Source organism: Carex rostrata, chromosome 18 (assembly GCF_964058835.1).
Source record: "Carex rostrata chromosome 18, lpCarRost1.2, whole genome shotgun sequence".
In the NCBI taxonomy this organism is placed as follows: domain Eukaryota; kingdom Viridiplantae; phylum Streptophyta; class Magnoliopsida; order Poales; family Cyperaceae; genus Carex; species Carex rostrata.
This window is the reverse complement of record NC_135935.1, coordinates 1,310,217-1,326,221: the sequence shown is the minus strand read 5'-3', so window position 1 is coordinate 1,326,221 and position 16,005 is coordinate 1,310,217. Positions and strand designations below refer to the sequence as shown.

The window sequence follows — 16,005 nt, the reverse complement described above, 5'->3', positions numbered from 1 at the left end:
TTGGAGACCAAATTTTACATTTTTTGAAATTTTTTTACTATTTTTTTAGATATTTAGAAAATCACTTGATCTGAAAATTCTGGACCATCCAAAAACAGTGATTTTCAATAAATCTAAAAAAATTGTAAAAAAATTTCAAAAAATATAAAATTTGGTCTCCAAACACATATTAATATGGAAAACAAGATGAACGGTTCGGATCGACCGTTAGGATTTGAAAACTCGAATATAGAGCCGTAGCACGGTGCCAAATCGTGATATGCATATTACCATAGACTCACTCTTATATCTATATTAAAATATATGAGGAAGGCTTTTGTGCTATAGATAGCATAGGTCTTCTGTACTATGGTCTCAAAAATTTATCATATAAATTTCAAATTTGGATCTAAGTAGTTCAGTATATAAATTGATTATATAATGAACTTGTAAAATATCAATTTTTATTATTTTTTAAATCATTTTATTATTTTTTATGATTTTTGAAAGATGGCAAAAAATATCTTTAAACATTGACAATTTCCGTTTATTTTTAAGTCATTTTTTTTGCTATCTTTCATAAATAATAAAAATAGTAAAAATTTATATTCTACAACTTTATTATATAATCAATTTACTGAGCTACTTATACTATTCATAGCACCTAAACCTTGCTCAAAATGTATTTGGAAATTAAATTTTATATGTAGAAAATCATTGTTTTTAATGATGTACAATCTTTTGAAAAGCAATGATTTTTTATCGATCTAAATTATAGTAAAAAAAATTGAAAAATATATTTAATTTGATCTTCAAATATATTTTAATATGGAGATATGCTAAGTAATTTGAATTAATTATTTGAATTTTAGTTTTCAGGGGGTTAGAGCTAAACCTCGAGCAATATGTGCTAAAATTACTTTTCTTGTGTACAATTGCATTAGGATTTGAAATATGTGCTGATACCTTGGTGGGAAATGATATGATTAGAGGTATCTCAGGTGGCCAAAGGAAACGAAATTTTGGGTGACTTCAAAAGATAATAGATCATAGATACCAGAATGGGATTGACTGTCAACTTCTCACGAAATTTTGGGTTTGTGCCGGCCACCAAGTATCTAGCCTTAAATAAATATGTGCTGATACCTCGCTGCAACCACCAAGTATCTAGCCTCTCACGAAATTTTGGGTGACTTCAAAAGATAATAGATCTGTCCTTAAATTATCGTTAGTACTTCCTACTGATGTGTTGCATATTCCTATTTTTTGTGATGATTTGATTACACAGGAGGAGGATTTGGATGAGAGAGTGCAGGAGCACAGGGTCTCTATGCTTACAGATGGGTCCGACACATGGGAGGACGGTGAAATTTGATACTAGAGTGCAGCCATTTTGTTTTTAGTTTTGAGGCCGTTTCTTTTATTAGTGTTTGCTAATTGGTTGGTTATTGTTTTGGACTCTTGGATTTTGGTTTTTCGCTTTGATATGCTGTAGGTTGGTTTACATACGTTCTTTTGTAATTGATTGGTACAAGGAAGGACTAGTACCACTGGTACCAGTACTTGCCTAACATTGTATGGTTTCGATTTATAAAATCGGTGGAGTAGTCCACTATTATATAAAAGAAAACTATTTAAATTTTAAAAATAAAAATATAAACACGAACTAAAACAACATCTTTAATTTACAAATAACAATAACCCATCTCATATTATTAGCTAATTTAAATTTACCATGAACCAATTCAATTCAACAATAACAAATACTTTTTGAAAACAATATATCGGAAAAATCGGAAAAAAGATCGGCTGTTATTCTAATAACATCCGTTTAGATGTTTTCATGTGAGAATCTCAACAAGACATTTTTTCATACAAGAATCTAAACAAAATTAAACGGCTGCTATTGGAATAACAACCGATTTGTTTCCGGAACAATCACACCATCCTTTAATAACATTCAACCCACAAGAAATCAAGAATCCAACTGGATCACATCCCCTCTTCAGTCTTCACTGCCCTTGCTGTTAAATACATTAAATAAAAAGTTAATACTATACGAACTTTGAACATGAACAGCTGCGTTGTAGATAGAAGAATAAGAAGGAATAAATAAACAAATATTTTTTTTATCATCACACTCGTATCTCAGAACCTTCTTAGTTCTGCATCTTAGCTTCCTATCTAAAGGCCAGTTCGGCTGTCAGGTGGGAACGGAAATGGACTTGAATTCGGTTCCAATTTGAATGGTCAAAACACTGTGCGCGTGGGAAAAAAAAATTCACTCTGAGTGAATTTTTTTTTCCTTGAACACAATAACAGCCGAACATGATCTAATAAAGTACGAAAAACTTCCCTCGTAATTTCTCCTAAAAAAAATTTCCCTTGTAGTTTTTTCTATACCTTCAAATAAATTTGCTCTTGAAACAAAAGAAACCTATGTAATAGTTACTTTGTAAATTATTGGATCAATGCAATTGTCTACATGCTTTAAATCAAAAAAAAAAAAATTACTCTCGAAATTATCGTGAATTCGTGATAAAAGTGACAAAATTTTCTCCTATTTTTTTTTATGAACATCCGTAAAAATGTGAAGATTCAAATTTTCGAAGTTGCTAAATTAATTGACTTTTTAAAGTAGTTAATAACATAATCATATTCTTTATCTTTATCTCCACGCTTGCTTTTTGCTTCATCCAAATTATTTGATTTTCAGAGTCGCTAACAACATAAATGTGAAGATTAAAATTTTATGTTTTCACAGGCGTCAAATATTATAAAGTTGTTAAGATAAAGATGGAACAGATTTAGAGACTAGACTTGCCGATTTTTTTATTTATATCCAAAAAAAAATTGAATTTTAAAAACTAACTGAACCGGTTGTGAAATTTTAAATCTACCCAAACCGGTTCACGGTTAACCGGACCAAATTTCCGGTTAACGGTTAACCGGACCCTTTGAAATAGTCCGGTTAACCGTTAACCGGAAATTTGGTTTGGGTCCGCTTAACGGTTAACCGGATTTGTGCATTTTCCTTTCTTTTTTTTTTTTTTTGAAAACAGAAATTTTTTTTGTTTTTATTTTTTGTATTAAAATATTAGAAATGTTGAATATATTTCTTTGAAAATAGATGGAATACAATATAATTTGTTTTATTAGAAAAACTGCAACAAATAACCCGGATCAATATTTTTCAGATCGGATTTTTCGCGGCTGTAAGAAAAATTAATATATTTATTTATGTATTATTGGAAAAAAAATAAAAATGCTTAGATTCCGAGTTATTGATCCCGGTTCAAATGTCACTTCTAAGTAATCTAGAAAATATTATGATCTTTCTAATAGATTTAATTTATTAAAAGTTGTATCTATTTTGAAAAAAAAATAAAAACTTTAATTTATTTAATGATTGGTATTCAAAAATAATTCTCAAAATAGATACAACTTTTAATAAATTAAATGTACTAGAAAGATCATAATATTTTCTAGATTACTTAGAAGTGACTTTTGAACCGGGATCAATAACTCGGAATCTAAGCATTTTTATTTTTTTCCAATAACACATAAAGAAATATAGTAATTTTTCTTACAGTCGCGAAAAATATGATCTGAAAAATATTGATCCAGGTTATTTGTTGCAGTCTTTCTAATAAAACAAATTATATTGTATTCCATCTATTTTCAAAGAAATATATTCAACATTTCTAATATTTTAATACAAAAAAAAGAAGGAAAATGCACAAATCCGGTTAACCGTTAAGCGGACACAAACCAAATTTCCGGTTAACAGTTAACCGGACTATTTCAAAGGGTCCGGTTAACCGTTAACCGAAAATTTGGTCCGGTTAACCGTTAACCGGAAATTTGGTCCGGTTAACCGTTAACCGGAAATTTGGTCCGGTTAACCGTTAACCGGAAATTTGGTCCGGTTAACCGTGAACCGGTTTGGGTAGATTTAAAATTTCACAACCAGTTCAGTTAGTTTTTAAAATTCAATTTTTTTTTTTTGGATATAAATAAAAAAATCGGCTAGACTTGACATCGTTACACCGAATGGAAATAGAAATCTCCAAATTTTTTAAAAAGTATGATATATTTTTCTTATTTTATTATGCATATGAATATCAAAAATATTTATTAACAGTGATAACATATGTACATTTTAATGCGCGGAGCACTCACTCTTTAATGCAGCAGAAACATAATTTAAAATGCAATGGCTCAATTCATGCAACTTAATTTTAAGATGGATGCCAAACTGAACATATTGGATAAATTAACATGGCTAATTCCAACTAGCTCAATTAAACATAAAATTCTTACCTTAACAAGTTTAATATGTTCAGCAATACAGTAAAAACATAATTTAAAATGCAATGGCTTAATTCATGCAACTTAATGTTGGAATAGACGCCAAACTGAACATATTAGATAAATTAACATGGCTAATTCCAAAACTAGCTCAATTAAACAAAAAAGAATCTTATCTTAACAAGTTTAATATTTTCAGCTCAATTCATGCAACTTAATTTAAAATGTTCAATTTATGCAACTTATATGAGTAGTTAATAATCTCTCTATAATTGCTTGTAAGTCTGCTCCTACCAACTAGTCATTACCTCTAAAATTTTAATTCATGAATCATGCTACCCTATCAAACATAGAATGAGATCCGGTGTTATTCTTCCCATGCTCTTCTCTCTATCTCTTTCCCATGTGATGTTCTTTCTCTTTCTTCTCTTCTTTGAAGAGAGAGATAGAGAGGAAATGAATAGCAGCAGATTGGGATCCACCAAACATAGTTGTTACCTTTTTATTTTATAGAATTTTCTGTTTAAATTTATCTAGTATGTTCAGTTTATGCAACTTAATTTAAAATCAGCAATTTACTCTATTATAATTTTTTCATACTAATTCGCAAAACCCTAGTTGTTAGGTTTTAATGATAATTTTTGAAAATTAAGTAAAAACAAGATTTCTTTTTTGTACTTTTAAATACTGAATTCTCAATGTATACTTGAAGCTTCCGATCAATAAAATTCAGCTTATTTCTTTTCTTCTCTATTGGATAAAATTCTATTCTCGTTAGCTTTTATTCCGACCAGAGTGTTAGTCACATCTTCCAGGTACGATTCTTGAACCAGGTCTGACCTGACCGGAGCTAGATCTAAGATCAGCTCAATCCACTGGCGACCGGATCCGACAGGCCTAAAACCCGACTCGGTTTTTAACTGAGCTGACTAATTGCGATTTGCGAGCGTGGGAAACTGGGAATAAACGGCAGCTTTTAATTTTTTATCTCTTGCGTAAATAAATAGTCGACCTTTCTTTACAGGCTGTCAAAGTGGATAAGGATGCAGTCCTTTCAGCGAGAACTCGTCTTTTGTTTCCGTATCCTCTTCAATGTAACTTATTGAGCAGCAGCATGATGGCCGTCTCCAAAATGACCCGTTACACCTAAAAAGTATAAGTAGTTTCTCAGAAAATGAGAAATAGAATATTTACTCGACAGTACAAATCATAAGTGCAGGCTGAAAAGGTTTCTTTTACCAAAAGAAGGCAAACTCAGCATAAAATATCATGCCTAGCCCCTAGGGCTTTTCTGAGGGAAAAAAAAGGAAGCGTCACTTTTTTTTATTTTTATTTTTTTTATCACAGCCCGACGACTCGTAGGCTAAGGATTAGTAAGGAAGCGTCGCTTGATAAACAAAAGGAAATGGTAATTCTCAGGCCAAGTATTGAATGCGGCTTGGTTTACGACGTTAATCACGAAAATAACACTTTTGTCGCTTTGTTCTCTTTTTAAATGGTGCATTGGAGTTCCCGCCACATTTTGACCGTTATCATTCCGAAATTTTTATTCATATAAAAGTAAAAAAAACAAAAAAATAGAAAATGTGTAGGAAATTTAAAAATGAAGAGGTAGGATAGGAATGAGCCATAGTGTCCCTGCCATGCCATAAGACATTTCAAATAAAAAATATAATGAAAAAAATAAAAAAATACTCATGAGACCATAATTCATCTAAATCAGAAAAAGAAAAAAATTGAACCGCCATGACTCATTCATATCTAAATATTTAATTAAATGAATGATAGACATGATAGACTTCAGTAACACAATTAAAGAAATTCTTGAAGTAAAACTTCCGTGGATATGAATAGTTCATGGCAGCTCAGTTTTTTTTTTTTTTTCTGATTTTAGATGTGTTACTGCAGAACGTCAGAACTCCTTTCTGCCTTTCTATTTTTCAATTTTTCACGCACCATTTTCTATTTTTTATTTTCAATGGATAAAAATTTCGGCTCTTCTTTTGACCAAGTGCGGTTGATGAAGCCATGTCAGGTCAATTCCGCTGAAAGTTTGAACGATAAACAAATGATGACGGGCTATTTGGGGCCGTCGCCAGTCAGGTACCATTTAAATGGTTAACAATCAGTTTGTTGGAAATGTTGCTTCAATTCATATCAAGGTTCTAAATAGCGATTATAGCGGCATAGCGGGGAGACCAAAAAAAAAGCTATTGCGAATAGCGTAGCTATAGCGGAAGCTATCATACATAGCGATTTTCCCTTTTCAAACTTTATATTCTATATTTCTACTAATTATCAACATAATCAATATTAGAGAATTGATGTAACAACTAATCTAAGTCTATACATTTTATCAATTACGCAAATAAGAAGAAAAAAAAAATCTAAAAAGTAACATTATTTAATAGTTTATACTTCATGGTATTACATATTATAATAGACAAAGAGCAATTAATTTTATAAGGTAAATGAAGTCAATATACATATTTAAACATTTTATAATTATAATAATAATCAAAATCAGCTTTCAATTGAAACGAAAGATAATAATTTTACAAATGAACACTATAAAAAGAGTAATCAAAATGAAGAATTAGTATTTGAATGTTTCTCGATATAGAATGATATAATAAATCACAAATAAAAATAGAATCATATAGTTTGGTTTAGTATACTTATCGTAGAAGACCATGTAGTATTAGAAATAAGAATAGAAGTACAGAAGTCCATATAAATTGTAAAAAAAAAAACCATGTAGCATAGCGGTAGCTATAGCGGGTCTCATATAGCGGTAATAGCGGTCAGCTATTATAGCTATAGCGGTCGTAGCTGAGTTAGCGCAATTTTATCTCATAGCTTAGCGTTTATGGTCCGGAAAAGCTATAGCTAGCTATTTAGAACCCTGATTCATATACATCATGTTGTTTTTCTATGAGGCATGCAATGTAGCGCTCCATAGTGCATACAACCGAGATAAACTCCAAGGTCTCCCAGCTGTGGTCCCGGGGAATCAGAATTGATTTTAAAATAAAGATGCATTATTTTAAATTACTATGTACCGATTTTTTGTATGTATATAAAGTTTATCTGAAATTAATTTTTTTCGGAAATATTATATCCACAGTAGAATCTTGATACAAAGTACTAGCATGTCCAAAAATCATATCCACAAGTCATTAGCATAAGTGTGTCCAGAAGTCGGACACGCTAATGCCGTCTCCTTCTTCATAGCTAACATGCTTACTTCTATTTCCTCTCAAAAAGTAAAAAAAAAAAAATGCAACTTTATGTTGTTGAAAATAATTAATTCAATTTGGTGATGGAATTAAATTTGAATCACTAATTATTTCATCATTTGTCGAATTAACAAATTTCTTAATGGACGTGTCCAATTCGAATAAAGGAGTTACCAGTAGCGTGTCCAAAAAAGAGCTGACAATATCCCAACCCACTTTAAACGTGCCATGGCCAGTTACCAGCTTATTTGGTTTCTTTTTTAATTGACAACAGTCAAAGATTCTGGCTAAGTTACCAGCAGTAACGTGTCCGGTTTGGTTAAGAAGTTAGCAGCAGTATGTCCAAACTCTGAGAAAGGAGTTAGAGAACACTGAGAAAATCACTTAGATCTAAAAAAATTCTGCACTATTCAGATATTTAATTTTCTAAAAATCTAAAAAATAGTAAAAAAATTCTAAAAAATATAAAATTTGGTTTGCAAGTACATATTTATATGGAGATTATGTTGAACGGTTCGGATCGACCATTAGAATTTTGAAAACTCAAATATTAAGCCGTTGCATAGAGGCCTTCTGTGCAACCCATAGCACCGTAGCCTTACTTTTTGATAAATAGAGAACAGAATGGACTGGTCACTCAATGGCGTGTTCAGAATGGGAGGCGATATTGTCAACTCTTTTTCCGGATTAATGGTAGCTCCTTTGTTTGAGATGGGACATGTTACGCCAAATTCATTTTTAAAATTAATAACGTTACTGTCAAAAAGATCCTTTCTAAAAGTTCCGACATATTATTAGCAACTCTTTCATCCGATTGAACGTACAGCCTTCTCATCGCTTTCTCTTAGGATATAAATCTTAGGACATGTTATAGACTAGTAACTACAGACCCAAAAGTATTGGATACTGCCTTCTCATCGCTTTCTCTTAGGATATAAATCTTAGGACATGTTATAGACTAGTAACTACAGACCCAAAAGTATTGGATACTGCCTTCTCATCGCTTTCTCTTTCCCATTTTACTCTTGCTTCCCTTCCAAGGATCACAATCAACTATCAAGATCGAACCCAAGAGATTTTCTCGTACCAGTTGGCAGGCGTTACGACATAACTATAGGAAGGATCATGTCCTAAAAGGTCACTCTTAACCTCCTACAATGAATCGTGTGTAAACTTTTTGTTTCTGTATCTCACAACCGAACTAAATTTTGGAACTTCATCCAAAGTTCTAACATCTAGAGAAGTGGGATGTGCAAATCAATGTTGCAGATCAAATCGTGTATGTAACATCTAGAGAGGTTCCCCAGTCTCAGACTGCTGTCATGCACTCAACTTTTCTCGAAATGGAACAGAAAACTTCCAACAAGAACACACAAGCTACAAATGTACCTGTTATGGTATTTTTTTTCAGATTCCAGTACATGAATAAACCGCTTTTAAGTATCAGAAAAACTGCGCCACTAGCTTGTTATGGTTGAAATATAAAATTCATCGTGAAAACATCCCATGCCAATTTTTGATAAATATTCTAGCACTTTTTATTAATTTGTTTCAGTGCACTGTTTCCCTACTGATTTTAAAACTCATAATTCTTATGATCCCTCAAAATTTTTAATATGTACCATTTTAACGGAATGGAAGCTTGGTTCGGATACCTCTCCTCAAGTATTAATGTATGAATTGAAGAGGTTTCAACAAATTGTAAAAAAAAATTATATTATCAACTGAGCCATATTCATAATATTCAAGTGAACCAAAAAAAAACTACATAATACATGCAAATTATCAAATGAAAGAGCTTTTACATCATAAAAATGGCTAGTCCGTTGTAACATATGAAAGATTTGCAATTAACATTTCACTAGCTAATGTACCAGATTGCTTGACAGTTGACACCAAGTAAAAATCAAGTCGCTACTATTCAAGACTCCAGATTGCTTTTACTTCCTTTTTGCTGTATACAAATTGCAAGATTGAGCTAGATAATGAACCATAAGAGCCCAAAATTAATTCTTTGATTTTTTAGGCGGCGGTGGTGGAGGCATGCTGGCTGCATTTGCATTCCTCTTTATTCCCAGGAAATGCTCAACCTGAGGAACACATAACCATAATAAAATTAAATGACAGGACATATTTGACAAAAAAAGAAGAAGAAGATAAGAATATGACATCAACAATATGAAAGCAACTTCAAAATAAATAAAGTATCCTAAGGTCACACCCTTCAAAATAAGGAAAATTATACACCAACAAAACATAGAAAAGATCACCACATTCGAGTTGCATAAAAATGCAGTACATAAAACCCCTTCTCAATCAATCATGTTACTTTAAATTTTTGGGTTGGGGTTTCAGTTTCCAGTTGATTCAGAGATTGAGTTGTGTCAGGTTTAGAGTTATTTCTGATTTTGGGCTATTTTGAGTCTTGGATCCATCGAGTCTTGAATTAGTCGGGTTTAGTGTCAGGGAAATGGGGTTCTTCACTCAAGTTGCTTTGGGTTATCACAAAATAAAACTGATTTTGTGTAGCAGTTGAGTCTTTGGGGTCATTTCTGGTTTAAGGTGCCATGTCAAGCAGGTCATGTTAAGGTTTCAGGTCCAGTCAAGCATGGGTTTGCTCGGGTTTTAGGTCATTTGGTTTCAGGTTTAAGGTGGGAGACTGGGAGTTGATAGGGTATGGGTCGGGTTTCAGTCTGTTTGATTTTTCAAAATTACTGGATCAGATCTGGTGGAAACCCAGGTCGGTGTTGCAGTTCCTTTGGGTCATGTCAGGGTTGCCACCTGTAGCTCGGATATATCCTGTTTTTGGTAATGGGCCTAGGGGCATAATGGATGTTAAAGTCATTTATAGATGATGAAGTCCTGAGTTGTTAAGGTATAGAAATTGCGCCAGGGTTTAGAAAACATTTAGAACTTGTAATGAAGCACAAAAGAAGTACAAAAAAAATAAAATAAAGAAATTACCTTTCTGTCCCCAAGCATAGGTGTCAAACTCCCAACATCTTTCTCCACTGTTGCAAATCCACTGCTCGGGTCGCTTGTTTGCCTAAAATACCGTACAATAAGGAATCAACATACCATTTACAATTTTTCAATTCGATACATTGGTTTATAAAACCTCAGAAAAGATGATGAAATTCTCTCAAATCCTATCCCTAACAACAGCGAATAATCTCAAAGTATCCTCCCATAAAGATAAGGAGTCGGGAAGGGCATTTTGGCTAGTTTTTGAACAAAACCTTGTACACATGTAAGCACAAGGACATGCAATTTTTTTAGAAATCATGCCTTTGTATATTTTGAGGTCTTGGGTTGTCATTTCCAAAATGAAAAAAAATAAACAACCAAAATAGAAAGAAATAAATATACCCAGGTTTGACATTGCCGCTCAAGACCAGGTAAGGTGTCTTCATCCGGGCCTGGGCCTCTCTCATTTTCTCCATGGAGTGTAGAGGTGTGTCAGAGTCTCTCATTTGTTTTGTCTTTAGATCCTCATAAAATTTCTTCATTCTCTTTTCTTGCTTCATTTTTCCTGGGCCCTTCCCATGGAACTTGTGTGACAGAGCCCTAAATGCTTCCTTTGGTGTCATCTGTTGTTGTTTTTTTTTTTAAAAAAAATACTGTTAGAATGAAATTGCGGTGACACAAAAAAACTTACAAATCATAAGGAACTCTTAGCCGTGAGAAAAATCCAAGTAAAGAGCTTGATTTTCATTTATTATTTTTTAAACAAATAGAAATACTATATCCCCTATCAAAAGAGAAATTCATAGATATAACTTACAATTCGGCCAAACTCATCAGTTCTCTCAATGCGGATCTCCTTTTCTTTTGGAGCTGGTTCTTCAACTACACCTACTAACTTACTCTTCTTCTTATCCATTGTTCTACCACCCCAATCTATGCCTTCATTCAATGTTCCCCTTTCCTTTAATAATTTCAAAGCACCAGATAGACCTTTACCGACAGCTGCCTCATGGATTATCTCATCAGGGGTGATCTCATCTTTTTCCTCCTTTGGTAGTGGTTCAGTTGCAGATTCAGATTCTTTGACCTCTGACCAGCCGGTAACCTCCATATCCTCAATCTGTTGTGTTGTTTCAGGCTCTGAATCGACATCCATGAAGACATCTTCCGTTTCAGGTCTAAGGGTCTCTGTAACATAATGGTAAACAGATAGCTGCAGATTAATATTAGATCCAATATTAATAACCCAACTGAATATCAATAATTAGAGTTGACACCACATATCTATAGATTTAAGGGACACTTGTCTTGTCCTCAAATTCTTATTTTTATTTTTCTTCTTATCTCTAATATAGTGATATCTATCATGCTGTTGTTCCTTCTTTTTCCATTCAGAGAACCTTATGATATTAATACTAAGCTATATTGTCTTATAATTTTAAACCATTTTTCCATGAATTACTATGCATAACTCATTGTTAGGTAGGAATTTGCATACTAGCCAACACAATTCTCTCTTAACCTCCCTCCCCCTCACCTCTAGGTTTAATTTTTTTCTGCCTCTTTCCATAAACCACTCCTAGCTCTTGAAAAGACAACCCCACAATCACTAAAAGAGAAACCAGAACAAAATCAATTCGGATGAAGTACCATTGATTTCTGAATTAGACCACAGCTTGGCAGAGAAGAAATAATAACAAGAAAATTAAAAAAAAAATACGTACCTTCTTTCATCTGAAGACCCCATACAAACTCTTCCATCTCAGTTATAATCACCTTACCCCCTTCTGCTGCCTCCCCTTCTATATCCCCTTCTACCTTCTTCTCGGTGGCTGGAACAGCAGTCTTAAGGATATCCAAATCATTTTTCTCCTCCTTCTTCACTGCCAGCTTCCTTGCTTGCTCCACTGACCTCTGCAAATCCTCATAGTCATCTCCAAAAACAAGTGGCTCATTTTCTCCCCCGTCACCTTCTTCAATTTTTCCAATGGTTTGTACCTGTCCCTCCCTTATAACACTAGCCGCCGCCTCAGCCTTTTCTATAGCTGCTTGGTATGAATTCTTTCTTGCCTCTGCATCAGCTTTCTCTTGTTCTGATTTAGCAGCTAATCGAGTCGTGTCTTTACGAGAGCCAAGATCTGAACGACCCAGGCCAGAAGCAATGGCCTCAGCTTCAAGGGCATCCAGGTCCAGCTTTTCTTTTTTTCGAAGTGATTTCTTCTTTTTGGGTTTCTTAAATCGGAGCATTTCCTCTGAGGTGTAATACTCTGATGAGCTTTTTGTATAGGCAGTTAGGTCAAGAGATGGCTTTTGTGATGAACTTCCCTCAATCCTTCTTCGAAGCTGTGAAAATAATAAAATATTATGATATTTAAAACCATAAAATATGTAAAGCTGCACATGCTGTGAAGTAAAACAGCAAAAAGGAAGTTCGGACAAGAGAACCCCCCCACCCCCACCACACACACACAGAAAAGAAAGAAAAGCAGGTCCTTATTACCTCTTCAAGTTTCTTTTCAGCTTCACCAGAGAAGCGGCCACCTTCATCCAAAGTTACACCCTACAAGAAAAATAATACAAATCAGCATAAGAAAAAGCGTATCTAATCTAGAAGGCACAAAGCAGAAAACATAAAATTAGCACCTCATCCTCAACTGGGTCGTCATACTGTGGCAGCATTGGTTTCTTAATGCCAGTGTCATCACTAAACCTGGAGTTTAAAAACAAATAAAAAGCAGAAAAGTGACCCAAAAGTAAGGAATGACTAGTGAAAATTTGTATTAAATGGTAACTAGAAGAAAAACAGAGAAGTAAAAAAAATGTACTTGTCATCATATATTCCAGTCTTTTTTTTGGCGGACTGGTACAAGTCATCTCTGCGCTTCTGCTCTCCAATCTCCACATTTTCAAGCATATCGACATCTGCAAAACAAAGTGCAAGTATAAAACAAATTAAAAAAATGGCAAATGGCAGTAGCATTTATCTTGATTAAGAAACTCTATAATATTCAAACTTCTCCTAAACAAAAATTTACAATAGTAATACCATGGGAGCCCCCAAAACTTTTCTTTTGTGACAAATAGGCCGCAAACATTTATATGTAAAAAATGCCCACCCAAACTTTCTAATACATGAAAATTAGCACTCAACTTCTAAACTAACATAATTAAATAATTTTACAATGACATGACCATAGTACCCTTGATAAATTTATCCTTATTCAGAATTGAGTTTGAAATAATAATAATCTCTTATTTCATATTGTTTATTATTTTCCATGCATAATAAAAACAGTTTCATTAATTTTGATCATTATGAAACTAAGTCTTTCCTATAAATATAAATAAAGCATACAGACAGAAAAATAAAAATGAAATAGCAAGCATTTCACGTGCCTACATTTTCTAAAAGAAAATTTACTAACTTCCTACAAACTTAAAAGCCAAAAATCATAAATACTTCAAATATTATACTATAAACAACCGAGAAAATTATGGCCATTTTACCCTCAAATTTGATTAAGTAGAAAATTAACAGCTGAGGTTCATTGTCACATATTATAGAGTTCTGGGGAGGAGGGGTGAGTTATTGTCAAACTAAAATGTTGGGGGCCTACAGCGTAACTAAGTGTCAGACTTCAAATTGAAATACATTTAATACCTTCATTGATGTCATCACCGGCTAGAATACTCTGATCTTTAAGTGTCAGAACAACAGCCCCGCCTTCCATGACTTTATCAAGGCCATGTAATACCTTCACTCCAGCAAGGTGGTCTGAAAAACAAAAATATTGTACGTGTTCAGTATAGAAACTTTCTAAGCAAAGATATACCAAACAGCATAAAATATACTTTGATCGTGCATAACAACCAAAAGACAAGAAATTAATACCTCCTCTACTTGCATTGCCCCATTCATCTTCATCATCATCATCACTTCCAGCTAGCAACTTATCCTGAGGATTTTATATAAAAATAGGTAAACTTGTAATGTATTTTCCTATCTGCAATAAGCACAACATTTTGGAAACACTTCCAACTAAAACTTGGACAATCGGCAACTCGTCAAATTTAATCCATAATATTTGACAATTTTCTCCAACTGTGCTTAAACTGTTTTTTTCCCTCTATGCAGCAACTAAACTGATATCAAGCAAACAATCGTAATTTTGGAATCCAAATTACATGAACTCATTATGAATAAATTTAGTTAACTTTGCCTACCCTGGTATTGATGAAGAGTTCCCTTTGGAAATAACACAATAAATTCAAAAAAAATTGCAACACAAGAACATTGGATCTGTTTGCAAATATTGTACATTATTGGTTTTGAAAAAAAACCCACCTTCCAAGAATTAGACATAAAAAAGTTATTGTTTTTAATAAAAGTACCAACAAACCTGTTCTTCCAAGGCTTGAGAGCGGTGAATGGCTTTCTCTCTTTCGAGCTTTCTACTTTGGCTAACCCAAGACAATACCTCTGAGACATTCTCTTCTTCTTTCTCCTTCAATCTTTCTTCTTTCATCCTGGAATTGTAATCTAAATTTAGAGATAAGTGCCACTATGTATCAGAAAAAATATCATGAATTGCACCAAAAGAGTTAACATAAATTCAAATTTCCGATACTTACTTTAAGATCTTTTCCCTAAGCTCGGAGGATTTCTCTTTCGGCGCGTCATCTCTCCCAATTTCTCTATTATCTTTGTCTCTAGATTTTGATTTCTCATCTCTGTCAAGGCTTCTCTCTCTAACCTTAGATTTATCTTTTTCTCTCTCTCTGTTCCTCTCCCCATCTTTATCCCTTTCCTTGTCCCTATTTCTACTCCTCTCCTTCTCCTTCAATTTATCTCTCTCTTTCTCTCTGTCTCTTGGCTTTTCTCGATCCTTTTCCTTTTCTTTCTCCTCCTCTTTTCCTCTGTCTTTCTCCCTAACCTTTTCTTTGTCTTTCTCTCTGTCTCTGTCTCTGTCTCTATCTCTATCTTTGCCCCTTTCTCGCTCCTTCTCCCTGACATTACCGCTATCCCTGTTCTCCCTATCCTTCTCCTTATCCCTATTCCTATCCTTGTCCTTCTCTTTATCCCGATGCCTCTCCTCTTTCCTCCTATCCTTACCCCCGTCTTCGTGCCGATCTCTACCTCTATTCTTCGAATCCCTATCTCTACTTTCGTCTCGATCCAGCCTTATCTCACCAGGCTCCAAATCAGTGACCCCCATCGAAAAGTTGATCGAAGAAAACTTCGAAACAGGAACTAAGGAAATTCAGCTACCGGCAGGTGATGAATTTGAAGGAAGGTCGATATTCGTACAGAGCTAGGGTTTATGCCGAAGAACTGGAGGCAAACATGAGTCGGAGAAGGAGAATCGGCTTCTAGTTTGATCCGACGAACAACCAAATATCGTAGGTTTTCCGGGTATATGTCCGTTTCCAACGGGCTTTGGAATATCGGAGCGTTGTGCAATTGTTGAAATGAAAGCGGGCTGGAAGGGAAGATTTACGGGCCCTGTTC

At 33.8% G+C, this 16,005-nt stretch overlaps 1 protein-coding gene across 1 annotated transcript; it reads right to left on the bottom strand.

The window, feature by feature from the left end:
• Nucleotides 1–9,221: 9,221 nt before the first annotated feature.
• On the bottom strand, nucleotides 9,222–15,925 carry DOT2 (SART-1 family). The gene is made up of 12 exons (XM_078319475.1): nucleotides 15,129–15,925; nucleotides 14,897–15,023; nucleotides 14,389–14,452; nucleotides 14,158–14,271; nucleotides 13,322–13,418; nucleotides 13,140–13,206; nucleotides 12,997–13,056; nucleotides 12,221–12,839; nucleotides 11,314–11,684; nucleotides 10,899–11,119; nucleotides 10,494–10,575; nucleotides 9,222–9,619 (listed from the first exon to the last, which is right to left on the bottom strand). The coding sequence occupies exons 1-12, from the start codon at nucleotides 15,710–15,712 to the stop codon at nucleotides 9,536–9,538; spliced, it is 2,490 nt and encodes an 829-aa protein (XP_078175601.1). The 5' UTR covers nucleotides 15,713–15,925; the 3' UTR covers nucleotides 9,222–9,535.
• Nucleotides 15,926–16,005: the final 80 nt, after the last annotated feature.

Excerpts from the sequence above, each read along its gene's own strand:
- DOT2 (XM_078319475.1), bottom strand. The coding sequence starts at position 15,712 with ATGGGGGTCACTGATTTGGAGCCTGGTGAGATAAGGCTGGATCGAGAC. Across the intron at positions 14,272-14,388 it reads GGGCAATGCAAGTAGAGGAG|ACCACCTTGCTGGAGTGAAG; the intron begins GTATTAATTTCT and ends TTTGTTTTTCAG. Across the intron at positions 13,419-14,157 it reads CGGTGATGACATCAATGAAG|ATGTCGATATGCTTGAAAAT; the intron begins GTATTAAATGTA and ends TTTGTTTTGCAG.